At 43.6% G+C, this 20,774-nt stretch overlaps 1 protein-coding gene across 2 annotated transcripts in view; it reads left to right on the forward strand.

Annotated features, from left to right (window-relative positions):
* The window catches only part of LOC126481037 (acyl-CoA Delta-9 desaturase-like), a 137,839-nt gene that overhangs the window by 57,043 nt on the left and 60,022 nt on the right, over positions 1-20,774 (forward strand). For both annotated transcript variants that reach the window (XM_050104517.1, XM_050104518.1), the window contains exon 3: positions 9,437-9,567. In XM_050104517.1, the coding sequence (XP_049960474.1) occupies positions 9,437-9,567 (131 nt within the window). The remainder of the gene's footprint in view (positions 1-9,436; positions 9,568-20,774) is intronic.

The raw sequence follows: 20,774 nt of genomic DNA on the forward strand, positions 1-20,774 counted from the left end.
ACTGTGACCGTAAAACCGAGAGTATACGAAGTGCAGTTCTTCCTGGTGTCACTACAACCAAGAGAAAGCAAATCCGAGCTGCTTAATTATCTTCTTCAGAACTCACATAAAACAGTCGAGAAAATTAACTAACGGTGAAAGGACCCACAGGCAATAGCGGAAAACAGTTCGTAACAGTTCTCCTTTTTCGAGAATGAATGACTGCGCAGATTACTGTTGACAATCGTTTCGGCACTATTATTAAGCATTGGGTGCATGAGTGCTTAGATCCGCAGAAATGCAGAAGAGACGTTTATAAGACCTCTACCTTAATATAAATGAAAAATTTTAGTATTAAAACAGTATTATCTATTTATAATGGGTTTGTTGAGAGAATGAACAAGAAAATATTTATCCTGATACCGTGACCGCTATTTTAGTATGATATTAAATACAGTTCTATTAATTACAATTGTCCTGAGTTCAATTTAGAAAATGTTTCACTCTTAACTGAGTCCACACCAAAAGTTATTTTCATTGAAAATACTTCATTCTTTGTCTACCTGTCTTATTGTTGCCATTTGGTCGTTGTACATAATGTATATTACCCATCTTTCCCTATAGCTTACATGTATTTTTCTCAGGATTTCGAACATCTTGGACGACTTCACGTAGTGGAACGCTTTTTCCAGATCAACAAATACCGTCAATGTGTCTTGATTTTTCTTCAGTCATGTTACCATTATTAAGCATAACTTAAGGACGGCATCTCTGGTGCTTTCACTTTTCCTAAAGCCAAACTGATCGTTGTCCAACAGATCATCAGTTTTCTTTTCCATTCTTATATATATTATTCTTGTTTATTTTAACTTATTTGCTGTCATTAGCAAAACTGTTATAGGCAGTATACACAACGGGTCTAAAATCGTGGATCAGCTGTTGGTTTGGCTAATCTTTTTGCAATGAGGAAGTCGTGAGGCAACTCCGCCACTAGGCATGGCTGAGCATTAATTTACGAAGCTATTCCGAATAGCTAGGCCTGTGAATGAAGCGTAGGCAACAAATTGGCAGACACTTCCACTTCTTCACGACGTGAAAAGCGTAATAGCGTGGTTTCTGTTTCTCAGTCGTCCTGTATCAACACATACAGCTGGAGGATGGCGTGTGTTGGAATTGTGCTACATCGTGAGGAATAGGTTTTCTCCTGATTCTCCAGGCTGAGTTTCGTCGTACTCTAAGACCGATAAGGTAATGCTACTGATTATAAAGGCTGAAAAAAATTAGCGATTTGTAGTTGGTACATAGTAGCTTTCCTTTTCTTAGTTTAAACCCTTTTCTGGTCGCTACAGACATAGTACATATGGTACAATATTTTTATACCGTACCTCTCATTGCTACTGCTTAAGTTCTCCAGCTGACAATAAATCACGTTTTGTTGTCAAAATCTCTATCGACTATAATCTATTGATGGGAACAGAAAATACTTATCTACCAAGAAGATACTTAAGGATTTAAACGGCGTGGATTACCAAAGAATGTCGTCGCTATGACTGACGTAATAATCATAGGCTGAATATCATAATTTCTGTTTCTCTTTCCAGACAAATCCTCGTGATGCAAACTACCTCCATCAATCGTACTAGAAATGAACATTTTTGCTTTTATTTCCGCCTAGCCAGGTGACGCAGTCTTAAGTTAACGGATTCACATTCGGGAGCGCCTGGTTTAAATCTCCATCCGGCCATCCGGATTTACGTTTCCGGCAGTATCCCTAAATGGCTTGGAGCAAATGCTGGTATGATTCATTTGAAAAACACATGGTCGACTTCCTTTCCAGTCTCCCTCTTATCTAAACTGATGCTCGCCGTTAATGGGGCACGAAAAGCAAAGGTTCCTTACGACATCTGCATTTTCATCTGTCTATTTTGCATTCGGCAAGCCAGTGCACTATACAATGTGAACTATATATAGTATCCCAGTACCACTTTTACACATCCCGCTTCCATTTGAGTACCGTGCAGGGAAGGAATGGCCGTCCGTACTTTCAGAACGACTCTCTGGTTTGCCGTTTCGCTCATTATGCGAATATATGTGGAAACTATATTTCTCGACTTATCTTGGAACGCCATCTCTCGGAAATTTAAGAAGTTCTATTACTCCCATTAGTTTCCGTTACAGCATCTTCCAATAAAGAATGTCATCACTGTGATTCAACAGTTCTGACTAATCATGAGAAAGATGAATGGCAACAATTCGCTCTAAATCTTTTTTATTTCTTTGGTCACATAATTGGTTGAATGTGCGAACAGGCGAATAATACATAAGAAGTGGCTGGATGCGTAGTTGCAAAATGAAACCTCTTGTGAACGCTTCCTTCACGAACGCTTCCTTCAAATTTTTTTCAATCAGTCTATCTACCATTCATCAGAATTATATTGATCTCTCCGAGTAATTGATCGACGATACGATAACGGAACGGATCCTGTCTGAATCGTAGGCCGATGTTTTGGTTAAAGATTTTCCTGACGTTTCGCCACAACAAGTGGATAGTATTGTAATTAATTTCATCCCCCATTGAGAGGGATGCCACCGGCAATGGAGGGTGGTATTCTGACAAGGCCAACCACTTGTTCTAGCGAGGTCAGGAAAATCGTTAAACAAGCTTCCACCGAAGATCGCGAGACAAAAGCCAACAAAATGGTTCAAATGGCTCTGAGCACTATGGGACTTAACATCTGAGGTCATCAGTCCCCTAGACTTCGATCTACGTAAACCTAACTAACCTAAGGACATCACACTCATCCATGCCCGAGGCAGGATTCGAACCTGCGACCGTAGCAGCCGCGTGATTCTGGACTGAGAAACCAACAGACCATAACGCCAAATCTGATACTGTTCAATTATAGTATCTTCGGTCGTTTCTAAATTGGTGACCGCATAAAGTACACTTTAATGAGCCAATAAAGGTTCATGCGTGGTCTAGGAGTGCCAACACTATAGCTCAGCGTGATCGGTCAAAGAACTGAGTGAAGTATTCAACGATGAAGCTGAAGGGGTTTCATGTGACGTCCACCCAGACCAAATACGAGAACCAGGGCGAACAAAATAAAGGGAAAAAAAGAAGGGTTGTGTCTTTGACTAGTAGTCAAAAGTCCAGGGTCTCGTGTTCGAAGCCAGTGAGTGCTTAAATCTTGAATCAAAATTATCAGCAATGGCAGCTGTAGACTTCCGGCGTAAGAAGACATCCTCGTTCTGCCAGCGTCTATGTCAAAGAGGGCGGGGGAATGGACAGAGGTTCAGAGCACTCTCTTGACTCCGGGGGTGGGAAACTGCCCTTAGAAGGTGGAAGAATCCGCAATGACGTATAACTTGAGGATGCGGAAGTCAACGGAAACCACTGAATTAAAGGTGCATTATGCATATTCACAGAATATGTGGCATGTAATTGATAAATTGCCAGATTGATCTCTCCATTGACAAAAGATTCAGGATTAGTCTCTTATTCGGATCTTTGGCGGGGTATTGTGAAGGAGGTGCTGACCACGAGAAAAATATTGAATTACCAAAGAATGGGTAACGTCCTACGAGCCGGGGAGTGGAATGTAAGACATTTGAAAGTGGTAGAGAAGCCAAAATATCTGAAAAGGAAAATACAATGGATCAATTTAGACAGTGTTGGGTTCAATGAAGTAAAATGGAAAGAAGATAAGGATTTCTGGTCAGATGAATAGAAGGACTGAATGGGAAGGTAGGGCAGCGAGTGAGTCACTGTGAACTTTATAGCGACAAGGTTGTTGTCAGAATCGACGGCAGACCTACGCCAACTACTGTGGTTCAGGTATAGATGATGATGATGATGGTGAGGTAGAGAAAGTATATGACGGTACTGAACAGATATTTCAGTGTGTGAAGGGAGATGATAATCTAACAATCACGGAGGTTGAAACGCTGTAGTAGGGGGAAGCAATAGAAGATAGAGTTACTGGAGAATAGTAGGAATGAGAGAAGCTTAAGACTAATTGAGTTCTGCAGAACCTTTCAAACAGCGAATACGCTGTTAAAAAATCACAAGAGGAGGATTTATACCCGACAAACGCCCTGAGACGCGGAAATATTCCAGCAAGATGCCGAGGCAGAGGTTCCAAAATTGGGCATTACATTGTTAGGTGTACCCAGGAGCAGATACAGATTCAGAGCACAATTTTAGTAATAATGAAGGCTAGACTGATGTTTAAAAGAGTCGTCTAGAAAAATAAATTTGGAAAGAAGTGAGAAACTGAAGCAATGACGGAAGATGAGATGCGTTTGAAATTCTGTAAGGCATTAGATACTACGGAAATGAATACCTCTGTAGGAAGAATTGGAAGCCATTTTAACTAGAGAGTCACAGAAATGGAAACACCTCAGCTCATCACAACGAGACTGCCACGCCATATGAACAAAGTGAGTGACTGCTGCAAAACATTTTCATGCAAACATCAGTCCAGCTTAGAAAGTGACATCGGCTCTTACTAGGTTTTCTTTTCTTCAACAGGACAACCACAGCATTTATGATAAGACTTTTTAATATCTGCATTGCGAAATTGTTTTTGTAATGCCATATAGCCTGATGATGAGGTATACCCTCGAAACACGTCGAACGATAAATAAATAATACATTAGTTAGCAAATTTTGTGACTGGTAGCGGTAATTTAAAAAAAAACCTTCACCTCGGTAGGAAGTTCAGTTGAAGAGGAATAGACGTATATGAAAAGAGAAATCACAGAAGTTGGACAGATAAACATAGATACAAGGAAGGTAAAAGTGATGAAACCTTCGCTGACACAAGAAATACTTCAATCGACCGACAAAACACAGAAACACAACCAAATAAGTCGCTTAGGAATGGAATACACAGGAAGTGCAAAGGAGCCAAGGTGAACTGACTGCAGGAAAAATGAGACGAAATTGAAAAAGAAATGATCAACGGAACCAGCACACAGGAAAACATTCAACATACAGTCGAAACTGCCTTGGGTGGAATTAGATTCGAGGTTGTCAATAGTCCCTGTCCGTCAGTACAAGGCGTTTATCTGGTCTTGGTCTCGCTGTGATCGCTGCTTCACGTTTTCACTTCACTATCACAACAGTCAACTTTGGCAGCCTTATAACGGCTGAAATATGCCTGATGGAGCTGCTACTCAGGTGACGTCCAATTATTAGTCCACTGAGCCCTGCTGACGGACTCATTCCATTGTTGCTGCTTTTCTATTGGTAAAACAACACTATCCGCCTCCTTTTACACTGGCGAGTCCGCCTTTCGTAACATCTAGTGGTTAATTCCGCATTGCTTAGGGACGTCCGGATACTTTTGATCAAGCAGTGTAATCACGTTTCGCCCCGGACACGGAAGTGCGTGTAATCTCAATATCTGTGCGACGTATCACATATCGTGTCCCTATGGCGGGTACCCACAATATGGACGCGACGTAATGTGTTTATATTGATCGTCTTGCCCAACCAGCAAACGACTGACAAATCGACGGGGAGTGCAAGATCTCAAGACAGCAAAAGTGGCGTGACACCAATAACTGTTCCGTACGCGGTGGCGATAGGAGTCTTGTCCTTCCAATGCTACAGATTTGTATAACTCATTTGTTCGCGACTAGGATAATCCAAGGCGAAACTGGAAAATAAAATACTCTGCTGGCCATTAAAATTGCTACACCAAGAAGAAATGCAGATGTTAAACAGGTATTCATTGGACAAATATATTATACTAGAACTGACATGTTATAACATTTTCACGCAGTTTGGGTGCATAGATCCTGAGAAATCAGTACACAGAACAGCCACCTCTGGCCGTAATAACGGCTTTGATACGCCTGGGCATTGAGTCAAACAGAGCTTGGATGGCGTGTAGGGATATACGCATGGCTGTAACGGATCGTGCAGCCACGTCTCGATCCCAGAGTCAACAGATGGGGACGTTTGCAAGACATCAACCATCTGCACGAACAGTTCGACGACGTTTGCAGCAGCATGAACTATCAGCTCGGAGACCATGGCTGCGGTTACCCTTGACGCTGCATCACAGACAGGAGCGCCTGCGATGGTGCACTCAACGATGAACCTGGGTGCATGAATGGCTAAACGTCATTTTTTCGGATGAATCCAGGTTCTGTTTTTAGCATCATGATGGTCGCATACGTGTTTGGCGACATCGCGATGAACGCACATTGGAAGCATGCATTCGTCATCGCCATACTGGCGTATCACCCGGCGTGATGGTATGGGGTGCCATTGATTACACGTCTCCGTCACCTCTTGTTCGCATTGACGGAACTTTGAACAGTGGACGTTACATTTCAGATGTGTTACGACCCGTGGCTCTACCCTTCATTCGATCCCTGCGAAACCCTACATTTCAGCAGGATAATGCACGACCGCATGTTGCAGATCCTGTTCGGGCCTTTCTGGATACAGAAAATGTTCGACTTCTACCCTGGCCAGAACATTCTCCAGATCTCTCACCAATTGAAAACGTCTGGTCAATGGTGGCCGAGCAACTGGCTCGTCACAATACGCCAGTCACTACTCTTGATGAACTGTGGTATCGTGTTGAAGCTGCATAGGCAGCTGTATCTGTACACGCTATCCAAGCTCTGTTTGACTCAATGCCCAGGCGTATCAAAGCCGTTATTACAGCCAGAGGTGGTTGTTCTGTGTACTGATTTCTCTGGATCTATGCACCCAAATTGCGTGAAAATGTAATCACATGTCAGTTCTAGTATTATATATTTGTCCAAGAATACCCGTTTATCATCTGCATTTCTTCTTGGTGTAGCAATTTTAATGGCCAGTAGTGTAATTTTTAGCAGCAGTTTTGGATGGCGCACTCTGGTACAATAAGTTGCTGCTTTTGGCGTCTGTTAACAATCTACTTTTCCTAACAAATATATCTCTGCATGTGAAAGAGTTCAGGTTCGTACAAAGACTTTGTTTTAACGGAAATTAGCAAGGTCGTAATCTATACGTAGCGACACACAAAAATAAGGGAAAAATTATCAGCTCTTGGCCGACGACACATCGAACATAAAACTAAAATGCAAATTCGCACACCCATTAATTATCGAACTTTCTACATTAATTTTAAACCTCGAGTGCTGTGTTTTTTCTAATTCTTGAGAGTCTCATCACAGTTTAACGCTTCATGCGCAGTTACCGACTGTAGTAATGATACTAACAGCGGACGTCAGCTCTTCGTAATTATTGGTAACTACCAAGCCTGGGGGCGTTTGTCCCCCTGCCTCCAAAATCATTTTTGTTTTATTATAAGAACGATGACACACAGGACTTTAAAATGCTTGCTGGTAAACCCATGAGCTTTCGCAATCAGCCACTCTAGCGGTAATAGCTCTCTAAGAACATTAAAAAAATTAATTTTAAACAACTAGACATTCATGTTTTTCTTATAGCGAATGTAATAGTCTGAAGTGACAGTATGCAAAAAAAAAAGAAAAAAAATTTCTCTCGGCTTCGTTTTCTTACGTAGGGAGGGTTGAAAGATATGGGATTATTCATATGTACCTCCAGGATTTCAGAAAACAACAGCGCAGAAACTACAAGACACAGAAAGTAGACACATATCAGTGGAGAGAGCATCTCTCCAAGTTTGTAACTAACATCACAGGTGTTCAACTTGGACACCTTTTATGATGCGGTGAACGACAGCACATGCGTGCAGATCATTGACACGAAATCTCTGGAAATGTGAGACAGCAGCACGCCTTGCAAATCTGTTCATTAGGTTGCCTATCTACAGGCGCATACTAATTCAATATGAAAATCTGTCTACGAGGTTCCACGTACAGGTGCAATCTGAAATTATAAGAATTCAGCAAACCATAACCAGGCTTCCCTTTACCAGTTGGACATTGGTACATACCAATAACATGCAGCAAATTTCCACTGGTTTTTTCATAACCTATCATAGGACAGGTACCTCTCAACGCTAGTGTAAGTGTTAAGAGATTTCGTGTTATATGGTATAAAACCAGAATAGATTCCACAGATAGCGCAACAAGTACCATGCTGTAAATAACGTTTCGTATAAACTGCGTGCTCCATACCACAAATGTATTTTGATAGAGAGATACACTGAAGCTCCAAAAACAGGCTTAGGCATGCGTATTCAAATACAGAGATATGTAAACAGATAGAATACGGCGCTGCGGTCGGGAACGCCTATATAAGATAAAAAGTATCTTGTGTAGTTTTGGGATCGGCTACTGCTGCTAGAATGGCAAGTTATCAAGATTTAAGTGAGTTTGAACGTGGTGTTATAAACGGCGCACGGGCGATGAGAACAGCATCTCCCAGATAGAGCTGAAGTGGGGATTTTCCCGCACGACCGTCACTATCAGAAATCTGGTAAAACATCAAATCTCCGGCATCACTGCGGCCGTAAAAAGATCCGCGAAGAACTGGACCAATGATGAATAGAGAGAATCGTTCAACGTGACAGAAATGCAACACTTCAGCAAATTGCTGCAGATTTCAATGCTGGGCCATCAGCAAGTCTCAGCGTGCCAGCCTTTTAACGAAACATCTTCGATTTGGGCATTCAGAGCCAAGGCCCACTCATGTACCCTTGATGACTGCATGATACAAAGCTTTGCACCTCTCCTGGGCCCGTCCATACCAACATTGGGCTATTAATGAGTGGAAACATGTTGCCTGCTCAGACGAGTCTCGTTTCAAACTGTATCGAATGGATGGACATATACAGGTGTGGAGAAAACCTCATGAATCGATGGACTCTGCATGCCAGCAGCGGACTTGTCAAGCTGGTGGAGTCTCTGTAATGGTGTGAGGCGTGTGCAGTTGGAGTGACTCCTGATACGCCTAGATACGACTCTGACAGGTGACACTTAAGTAAGCATCCTGTCTGATCACCTGTATCTATTCATGTCCATTGTGCATTCCGACGGACTTTGGCAGTTCCAGCAAGGCAAAGCGACACCCCACACGTGCAGAATTACTACAGAGTGGCTCCAGGAACACTCTTCTGAGTTGAAATACTTCCACTGGCCACTAAACTCCCCAGACACGAACATTATAGAGCATATGTGGGATGCTTTGCAACGTGCTGTTCAGAAGACATTCCACCCCCTCGTACTCTTACGGATTTATGGACAGACCTGCAGGATTCATGGTGTCAGTTCCCTCCAGCATTACTTCAGACATTAGTCGACTCCATGCCACGTCGTGTTGCGGCACTTCTGCGTGCTCTCGGGGGCTCTACACCATATTAGGCAACTGTACCTGTTTCTTTGGCTCTTCAGTGTATAAGGATGCACTGCCACTCTGACACTTTTCTCCCATTACTCTTGATGCATGTCAGATTTGTAGCGCTGTGATTGCACACTGGAGCTGGCAGACGAGCTAACAGTGAGGGCGTGTGTGGTGTTGCAGCTATCCTGGTGGGCGTGGTGTCGGGCCTCGGTGTAACTATAGGCGCCCACCGGCTGTACACGCACCGCAGCTTCCGCGCCACGTGGGGATTGCGTCTGGCACTCGTCACCCTACACACCATCGCTGGGCAGGTAAGTCCGCTGCCTACCGCCTGCAGCCTGATACTCCATCAGTACGCCGCACGACTTCGCACTTTAGTCTGTTCATCATAAGAATAAACACAAAAGCTGTGATGCGTCAGCAGCCACAGCTCTCGTACTCTGGTGTTGTTCCGCTCTTGGAACCAGCTCCGACTTATTTATTAAATATGTTATTACTATGTCACTGTAAATCAAGCTTTAAGACATTCTGATGTATTAACAGCAATCAAAGTTTTTCTTAATCATACTTTAGCCACGTAATTTTTATTTCAAAGATCTTGTACAGTCACAGTCACCTTAAGCGCTACTTGTGCTCCGATTGTCTCACTTCAGATGCACCGCGAAAATGGATTATTCTGCTTCCTGTTACGTACTGAAACAAACGTGGGGATCACCGTTAATGACTAGAAACAACTAGTTCTTAATGTTTTTCACAACATGGCAGAGAAAAATCAGGTCTGACGTTTTTCGAGAGACATCATGTAATAAATATAAGCAATTAATTATATTCTTGGCTTAATCAGTAGCGTCGTAGATTGATAATCGAGCGGGCTGGTGGGCTACGGTGCCAAACTCGTTGTGGTATACAATTACTTTCTGTTAGGTTTGAATGCCTAAATCATTTAAATATAAAATTTATCAAATACGTAAGAATTAACTCATACTCTACTGTGGTGTGTGTACTGTAAGACCTTCGGTACACACACCATCAGCTTATTTGACTTGTCGCCCTAACGAAGTAGGCGAGTGTCAGCAATATGTCTCGTGGTCTTATCGTGGCGTGTTTATCTTCTGCCGTTGGGTCAGACGATAGAAATGCCACTTGCACCCTTAGAGTAGCAGACTGACGGTGACCAACTTTAAACAGAACTTGATTAATTTTCACACACATTTATTAAAATAGTAACAAGCATAAAAATTACTTAACTTGGTTCTGAATGTTATTTACAATTGACCATCTGAAGTTCCTTTGGTATTGGTACGTTAATCTTATTCTCACATATATCTCTGATACGTGACAAAGTGTCTATACATTTCTCTTTATGGCTATGTACAGGATTATGATAATCTTATTAGGCGCAGACTGAAACTTGACTGTAGACTGATACAGACAAATGCAGACTGGTATAGACAGGTGCAGATAAATGCAGACTAATGCAGACTTACTAATCGGAGGTCTGTACACTGGTTATAATACCTCACGCGTTCATGTATCACTGCGCGAGTGGGATCCGCGATGAGAAGGGGTTCTACATTAGCAGCAATCTCATTGGCTGCGTTACATATTAATACGCGGATCAGCAGAAGCAGAATTTGGTCCGTCTCTTAGGCAGCGCCATCTCGTAGTGCGGAGACGGACGAGCGCTGCGCCTGCGCTGTTGTGCTTAGCGGGGCGCGCTCCAGTGGGAAAGTTGTGTACGCGCTGACTACGCAGAACTATGTACACAACATCTACCATCATTTATTTTTAAGAAAAATAAACGTCTTCTAGTCTCTAATTACATATCTCACGCCGAATTCTGGTTTTCATTGAAAATACACATTCTTAAATATCGATGCACTATAAAAGATTATTAAATATTTTGAAGTTAGGAAAACATTACATAATTAAATTTTATCAAGAAAAATGAAAAATCTAATACTCTTTGTCTGAATATGCCATTGTTATATAGGACAGATGTGGTCTCACACGAGCCAGAGCTATAAGCGATGTAGGAACTTGGAAAACAATAATTTTCACAGCATCGAGCACACTGTACAAATGATGCATTTTTACAGTTGTCACCTTAACACTGCAATCTAAACGCAATAGAATTAATCAGGAGCAAAGTTATGTTGCGAGAAAGAACAAGAACTTAGGTTTCCAAATTTACAGAAACTAAATTACGAATCTTTCTGACACGTCACTGCCGTACGATGGCAAAATGCAGAACAGCACGTCATAAAAGAGGAGGACGAAATGTGGTTTTCTTAGTGGATTGAAATTGTATTTGCTGATCGCCTCGTTACCAAGATAGCAGCACTGAAATGTACCGTATTCCTCGGAATTCGATATGTTAGAATTTCAGAGGTTGCCAGACGACTGACTGTAATACCTTCAGTGGCTTCAATATTTAAGTGGTGATATCCCAGCAACGCGCTTTTACGCCGCACATAGCTCGTGCAGAAAAATTACCCTTGTTAAAGTCAGGAATTTTCATCACTCTTCTCTTTAATTGCAGTACTATGCTAGCTAAGATCGCGTAAGAAGCGTATGGTCTGAGTTTTACCATTATTTCCTTCTGTTCAAAAATTAAATGACATTCGAGGCTATATTGTTTTCTGCAAGTCTCTTTTTGCGTCTTTACTACAACTGTTCACACCACTGCAGGTTAGTTGGAGTATGTGGGTGGTCAGTGCTTTCCAAGTTAAATGCTGTTGACCTGTATTTCTCCCAAGTCGATGTACAGCACGGCGTAAAACGTATCCTCATTATCGTACTTGACTCTACTCCAGAAGGCTTGGCTTCTGCTTCACTTGAAACTAAATCCAACGAAGTTGCAGAAAACGCGGAAGAATACATAGTGTGATGTTGCATAAGGTTTATCCTTATGATGAACGGAGTATAGTGCAACAGGCCCGTCCTGCAGCGAGCAGCGGCTGCAGTACTGCCCCGATACTGCTGCACTCATCGACGACCCATTCCAGACACTAAACTTGCTACAACGTCCAATCAAGCACCACGAACATTAAAAAAGTTCCCACAACCTAACATCGCACATACCAATCTTAAGACTTTTGAATGACATAAAATTTCACGCTACTGATGTTACGAGTTACTTCAAGAAGGAGGACAGGTACGACTGTAAAGTTTACAATCCTTCGTGTGACCATGTCTATGATTATACACCAAACGTCTCAGCAGTTCATTAGTTTCTTAGTTAGTTCAGTGTTCCGTACATCATATTCACGACAAACGTAATACACTGAGGTGACAAAAGTCATGAGATACCCACTAATATGGTGCCAGACCTCCTTTTGCTCGACGTAGGACAGCAGCCCCATGTGGCATCGACTCAGCAATACTGCAGAAATACTGAGCCATGCTGTCTCTATAACCGTCCACAACTCCGAAAGTGTTTCCAGTGCCTGGGAACATGAAGTCCATGAATGGCTCCAAATGATCTCCTAGTCAATGTTTGGTTTAGTTGGACCAGAGGACCTAGTCCATTCCACTCAAAAACAGCCCACACCATTATGGATCCACCACCAGCTTGCACAGTTACTTATTGACAACTTGGGTCCATAGCTTTGCAGGGTCTTCGCCACAATCGAACCCTATCATCAGCGCTTACCGACTGAAATCGCAACTCATCTGACCAGCCCACGGTTTCCCAGTCGTCTGTGGTCCAACCAACAAGGTTACGAGCCCATGATTGGTGCTGCAGACGATATCGTGCTGTTAGCAAGGGCACTCTCGCCCCATATTCATTTCTGTGGTTACTTCACACAACGTTGCTTGTCTGTTAGCACTGACAACTGTACGCAAACGCCGCTGCTCTCGGTCGTTAAGTGAAGATCGTGTAGCACTGTGTTATCCGTGGTGAGAGGTAATGTGTGAAATTTGGTATTCTCGGCAAATCTTGGCTCTGTGGATCTCAGAATATTGCATTCCCTAACGATTTCCGCCCCCCATGAACCATGGACCTTGCCGTTGGTGGGGAGGCTTGCGTGCCTCAGCGATACAGATAGCCGTACCGTAGGTGCAACCACAACGGAGGGGTATCTGTTGAGAGGCCAGACAAACGTGTGGTTCCTGAAGAGGGGCAGCAGCCTTTTCAGTAGTTGCAAGGGCAACAGTCTGGATGATTGACTGATCTGGCCTTGTAACAATAACCAAAACGGCCTTGCTGTGCTGGTACTGCGAACGGCTGAAAGCAAGGGGAAACTACAGCCGTAATTTTTCCCGAGGGCATGCAGCTTTACTGTATGATTACATGACGATGGCGTCCTCTTGGGTAAAATATTCCGGAGGTAAAATAGTCCCCCATTCGGATCTCCGGGCGGGGACTACTCAAGAGGATGTCGTTATCAGGAGAAAGAAAACTGGCGTTCTACGGATCGGAGCGTGGAATGTCAGATCCCTTAATCGGGCAGGTAGGTTAGAAAATTTAAAAAGGGAAATGGATAGGTTGAAGTTAGATATAGTGGGAATTAGTGAAGTTCGGTGGCAGGAGGAACAAGACTTCTGGTCAGGTGACTACAGGGTTATAAACACAAAATCAAATAGGAGTAATGCAGGAGTAGGTTTAATAATGAATAGGAAAATAGGAATGCGGGTAAGCTACTACAAACAGCATAGTGAACGCATTATTGTGGCCAGATTGATACGAAGCCCACACCTACTACAGTAGTACAAGTTTATATGCCAACTAGCTCTGCAGATGACGAAGAAATTGAAGAAATGTATGATGAAATAAAAGAAATTATTCAGATTGTGAAGGGAGACGAAAATTTAATAGTCATGGGTGACTGGAATTCGAGTGTAGGAAAAGGGAGAGAAGGAAACATAGTAGGTGAATATGGATTGGGGGACAGAAATGAAAGAGGAAGCCGCCTGGTAGAATTTTGCACAGAGCACAACTTAATCATAACTAACACTTCGTTTAAGAATCATGAAAGAAGGTTGTATACATGGAAGAACCCTGGAGATACTAAAAGGTATCAGATAGATTATATAATGGTAAGACAGAGATTTAGGAACCAGGTTTTAAATTGTAAGACATTTCCAGGGGCAGATGTGGACTCTGACCACAATCTATTGGTTATGACCTGTAGATTAAAACTGAAGAAACTGCAAAAAGGTAGGAATTTAAGGAGATGGGACCTGGATAAACTAAAAGAACCAGAGGTTGTACAGAGATTCAGGGAGAGTATAAGGGAGCAATTGACAGGAATGGGGGAAATAAATACAGTAGAAGAAGAATGGGTAGCTTTGAGGGATGAAGTAGTGAAGGCAGCAGAGGATCAAGTAGGTAAAAAGACGAGGGCTAGTAGAAATCCTTGGGTAACAGAAGAAATATTGAATTTAATTGATGAAAGGAGAAAATATAAAAATGCAGTAAGTGAAACAGGCAAAAAGGAATACAAACGTCTCAAAAATGAGATCGACAGGAAGTGCAAAATGGCTAAGCAGGGATGGCTAGAGGACAAATGTAAGGATGTAGAGGCCTATCTCACTAGGGGTAAGATAGATACTGCCTACAGGAAAATTAAAGAGACCTTTGGAGATAAGAGAACGACTTGTATGAATATCAAGAGCTCAGATGGAAACCCAGTTCTAAGCAAAGAAGGAAAAGCAGAAAGGTGGAAGGAGTATATAGAGGGTCTATACAAGGGCAATGTACTTGAGGACAATAATATGGAAATGGAAGAGGATGTAGATGAAGATGAAATGGGAGATATGATACTGCGTGAAGAGTTTGACAGAGCACTGAAAGACCTGAGTCGAAACAAGGCCCCCGGAGTAGACAATATTCCATTGGAACTACTGACGGCCGTGGGAGAGCCAGTCCTGACAAAACTCTACCATCTGGTGAGCAAGATGTATGAAACAGGCGAAATACCCTCAGACTTCAAGAAGAATATAATAATTCCAATCCCAAAGAAAGCAGGTGTTGACAGTGTGAAAATTACCGAACTATCAGCTTAATAAGTCACAGCTGCAAAATACTAACACGAATTCTTTACAGACGAATGGAAAAACTAGTAGAAGCCAACCTCGGGGAAGATCAGTTTGGATTCCGTAGAAACACTGGAACACGTGAGGCAATACTGACCTTACGACTTATCTTAGAAGAAAGATTAAGGAAAGGCAAACCTATGTTTCTAGCATTTGTAGACTTAGAGAAAGCTTTTGACAATGTTGACTGGAATACTCTCTTTCAAATTCTAAAGGTGGCAGGGGTAAAATACAGGGAGCGAAAGGCTATTTACAATTTGTACAGAAACCAGATGGCAGTTATAAGAGTCGAGGGACACGAAAGGGAAGCAGTGGTTGGGAAGGGAGTAAGACAGGGTTGTAGCCTCTCCCCGATGTTGTTCAATCTGTATATTGAGCAAGCAGTAAAGGAAACAAAAGAAAAATTCGGAGTAGGTATTAAAATTCATGGGGAAGAAATAAAAACTTTGAGGTTCGCCGATGACATTGTAATTCTGTCAGAGACAGCAAAGGACTTGGAAGAGCAGTTGAATGGAATGGACAGTGTCTTGAAAGGAGGATATAAGATGAACATCAACAAAAGCAAAACAAGGATAATGGAATGTAGTCTAATTAAGTCGGGTGATGCTGAGGGAATTAGATTAGGAAATGAGGCACTTAAAGTAGTAAAGGAGTTTTGCTATTTGGGGAGCAAAATAACTGATGATGGTCGAAGTAGAGAGGATATAAAATGTAGGCTGGCAATGGCAAGGAAAGCGTTTCTGAAGAAGAGAAATTTGTTAACATCCAGTATTGATTTAAGTGTCAGGAAGTCATTTCTGAAAGTATTCGTATGGAGTGTAGCCATGTATGGAAGTGAAACATGGACGATAAATAGTTTGGACAAGAAGAGAATAGAAGCTTTCGAAATGTGGTGCTACAGAAGAATGCTGAAGATTAGATGGGTAGATCACATAACTAATGAGGAAGTATTGAATAGGATTGGGGAGAAGAGAAGTTTGTGGCACAACTTGACCAGAAGAAGGGATCGGTTGGTAGGACATGTTCTGAGGCATCAAGGGATCACCAATTTAGTATTGGAGGGCAGCGTGGAGGGTAAAAATCGTAGAGGGAGACCAAGAGATGAATACACTAAGCAGATTCAGAAGGATGTAGGTTGCAGTAGGTACTGGGAGATGAAAAAGCTTGCACAGGATAGAGTAGCATGGAGAGCTGCATCAAACCAGTCTCAGGACTGAAGACCACAACAACAACAACGATTTCCGAAACGGAATCTGCCGTGTCTAGCGCCAATTAACACTCCGCGATCAAAGTCTGTTAATACCAGTCGTACCACCATAATCACTTCGGAAACTTTTTGACATGAGTCACCTGAGCACAAAAATAACAGCTCCGCCAATGCACTTCCCTTTTATATCTTGTATACGCGACACTTCCGCCATCTGTATATGTGGATATCGCTATTCCATGTCACATTAGTTTAGTATGGAATGGGTATGCCGAACAAAAGTTAGAGAGAGAGAGAGAGAGCTTCAAATTCTCAATTTATTATGTAGTAATGGAATAATTATTTGTAATATTCACAGATTTCTTTGTCGTATAGAAGGAATTGTTAAACTTCAGTCTACATTAGAAACATTCATGCTGTCTGTCAGAAATTTTATTTAAATGGGCAGATTATGAAAAAGTTTTACTGCTGAGTATCTCACAGCTTTTGTGCCAAAGTTAGATTTACTACAGGGGAGTGCAGGCCATTTTTTGTTCCATGTAGGGACTTGAATTAAGTTACACACGTCCTCCCTTTGTGCAGAGAGAGTCGCGTATTTTCGAACTGAAATGGGTCGGCAAGTGGAAATGTATTCCAAACTCGAACTATGCATGGCAGTGCAATTTTTTGGTGCAAAATGCCTGAATTGCATACAGATCCGCAGTGCAATTCTGACGGTATAGGGACCAAATGTAACGTCGTGTCCTGTCGTAGTGAAACGGGGCCAACAATTTGAACAAGACCGCACAGACGAGGGTGATCATGCACCATGCCATTTCCATCTTTTCGGCTCGCTGCGGGAACGAGATTTTCCTACTATGATGACGTCCAAGCTGCGGTTAGCGAATTGCTGCGTGACCGAGACGAAGGTCTGTGTCGTCGTGGTACTTAACAATCGTAGAGTTGTTTTCACAGACCTGGGGACTGTGTCGAAAACTAGTGTCATGTAGCTCTGTCACTTTCAAGGGTAGTGCTGCAGTCAATAACATTTGACCTGCCATAATAATGTGTAACTTACTACTCGGAGGTCCCGTCGTAGCGTTGTATTGATGAATACCTTTATTACTTTCAAACAGCACTACAGTGTTGACAACAAATTTCGTGAGAAAATAAATATGCTGCACGGTCGTAGTTAATATTGTATTACAGTTTTTTAAACACATTCGTGCAAGATGTGCGCTTATGGACTCAACAACTAGTTCTATTTACTTTTGTTTTGAAACGAGTACTTCCTGCCTAAACGAGAAGTTACCTCAGAATAATACCCCGTAGAACGTCAGTGAATGAAAATACACAAAATACACTCCTGGAAATTGAAATAAGAACACCGTGAATTCATTGTCCCAGGAAGGGGAAACTTTATTGACACATTCCTGGGGTCAGATACATCACATGATCACACTGACAGAACCACAGGCACATAGACACAGCCAACAGAGCATGCACAATGTCGGCACTAGTACAGTGTATATCCACCTTTCGCAGCAATGCAGGTTGCTATTCTCCCATTGAGACGATCGTAGAGATGCTGGATGTAGTCCTGTGGAACGGCTTGCCATGCCATTTCCACCTGGCGCCTCAGTTGGACCAGCGTTCGTGCTGGACGTGCAGACCGCGTGAGACGACGCTTCATCCAGTCCCAAACATGCTCAATGGGGGACAGATCCGGAGATCTTGCTGGCCAGGGTAGTTGACTTAAACCTTCTAGAGCACGTTGGGTGGCACGGGATACATGCGGACGTACATTGTCCTGTTGGAACAGCAAGTTCCCTTGCCGGTCTAGGAATGGTAGAACGATGGGTTCGATGACGGTTTGGACGTACCGTGCACTATTCAGTGTCCCCTCGACGATCACCAGTGGTGTACGGCCAGTGTAGGAGATCGCTCCCCACACCATGATGCCGGGTGTTGGCCCTGTGTGCCTCGGTCGTATGCAGTCCTGATTGTGGCGCTCACCTGCACGGCGCCAAACACGCATACGACCATCATTGGCACCAAGGCAGAAGCGACTCTCATCGCTGAAGACGACACGTCTCCATTCGTCCCTCCATTCACGCCTGTCGCGACACCACTGGAGGCGGGCTGCACGATGTTGGGGCGTGAGCGGAAGACGGCCTAACGGTGTGCGGGACCGTAGCCCAGCTTCATGGAGACGGTTGCGAATGGTCCTCGCCGATACCCCAGGAGCAACAGTGTCCCTAATTTGCTGGGAAGTGGCGGTGCGGTCCCCTACGGCACTGCGTAGGATCCTACGGTCTTGGCGTGCATCCGTGCGTCGCTGCGGTCCGGTCCCAGGTCGACGGGCACGTGCACCTTCCGCCGACCACTGGCGACAACATCGATGTACTGTGGACACCTCACGCCCCACGTGTTGAGCAATTCGGCGGTACGTCCACCCGGCCTCCCGCATGCCCACTATACGCCCTCGCTCAAAGTCCGTCAACTGCACATACGGTTCACGTCCACGCTGTCGCGGCATGCTACCAGTGTTAAAGACTGCGGTGGAGCTCCGTATGCCACGGCAAACTGGCTGACACTGACGGCGGCGGTGCACAAATGCTGCGCAGCTAGCGCCATTCGACGGCCAACACCGCGGTTCCTGGGTTGTCCGCTGTGCCGTGCGTGTGATCATTGCTTGTACAGCCCTCTCGCAGTGTCCGGAGCAAGTATGGTGGGTCTGACACACCGGTGTCAATGTGTTCTTTTTTCCATTTCCAGGAGTGTATGTTAACTTACTGATTTATGTGTCCTCCAAATTAGCTACCATTCTTATGATGAAAGTACGTGAACCTAAACGTTTTAGCATACCGCAATATGGTTTACACGGTGTATGTTTTAATCCATTTGCATAGCCAAGAACTTCGAATTACCTGCGCTGTTTATTACATTTTGTTGACAAACAATAGGGGATATTCAAGACGAAACGAGCCGGATGCTGTAAAATGAAAACCGATGAAGGGATTGTAACTGGCCGTTAGAAAGACCTCTGGAGCGCACTTATTTGCCGACACTGCAAGCACGTGCACGCTCCGATCGTCCACTGCTTTCAGAAGTGCTGGAAACAGAGAAACAGAGGCTTAAAAGAAGGTCAAAGGGTGTGCAGAGAACGGAAATTCATCGAAGAATGGCCCAAGTGTACGGAGAGCATTGCTGTCCGTTGGAAGGGTCGTCGCTGGCGAATGACTCACGATCGACAACGCCCCATTGCATTACCAGTACCATTGTCCAGCAGGTGGATGCCCTCATTATTGAAGACCGGTGAGTTACAGTGGTAGCCGTTTCCCCCGAGGTCGGACTGAGTGTCGGAATTGTAACGGTTCCATTTTACAGCCTCTGGCTATTTTCTTTTTGAATGTCTCTTATACTTTCATATTATCCTAAAGAGAAACACACACACCCATGCCCGAGGGAGGACTCGAACACACACACACACACACACACACACACACACACACACACACACACACACTTGACGCCACGTGTCTCAGGGAGCAATGGAAAATACCACCTAAAGGCTCCATCCAAGAGAGTAAAGCAGGAGTCCTGACCGGTTATCACCTTATAGAGCTGACTTGCAGAAGGAAAACGAAGAATGCCAAAAGGAATTCGTAGAAGGAAGTGAAGTATGTAACCTGCCATCCGCGATTAGGTCATTAGAAACGGAGAACAACCTTCGACTTGTGGAGATTGGGGAAGGAAATCTGTCATGTCCTTTCAGGCTCAAATGGCTCTGAGCACTATGGGACTCAACAGCTGTGGTTATCAGTCCCCTAGAACTTAGAACTACTTAAACATAACTAACCTAAGGACAGCACACACACCCATGCCCGAGGGAGGATTCGAACCTGCGACGTAGCAGTCGCACGGTTCCGGACTGCGCGCCTAGAACCGCGAGACCACCGCGGCCGGCTGTCCTTTCAGGGAAACGATCTCGGCATTTGACTTGAGTAATTTGGGAAAGGGCATAAAAATTGCCATCTCTATTGACCTTGAAATCGACGGGACATTAAACCTTAATATTCCTTCCTGAAACCGCCCTTCTTGCTAATACGACTCCACTGCGTCACCTGCTTCCGAAAAAAGGAATTCAGGTTGGATGTCATTTGGTCATAACAAAACTAATTAATAGATGTATGCGGACTGAAACGATGAAAGACAATTTGTACCAAGGTCGGTGGTATTCCCACTAAACACGAACAGCGTTGTAGAGGATTTCCAACTGAACAATAT

Source organism: Schistocerca serialis, chromosome 5 (assembly GCF_023864345.2).
Source record: "Schistocerca serialis cubense isolate TAMUIC-IGC-003099 chromosome 5, iqSchSeri2.2, whole genome shotgun sequence".
NCBI classification, from domain to species: Eukaryota; Metazoa; Arthropoda; class Insecta; order Orthoptera; family Acrididae; genus Schistocerca; species Schistocerca serialis.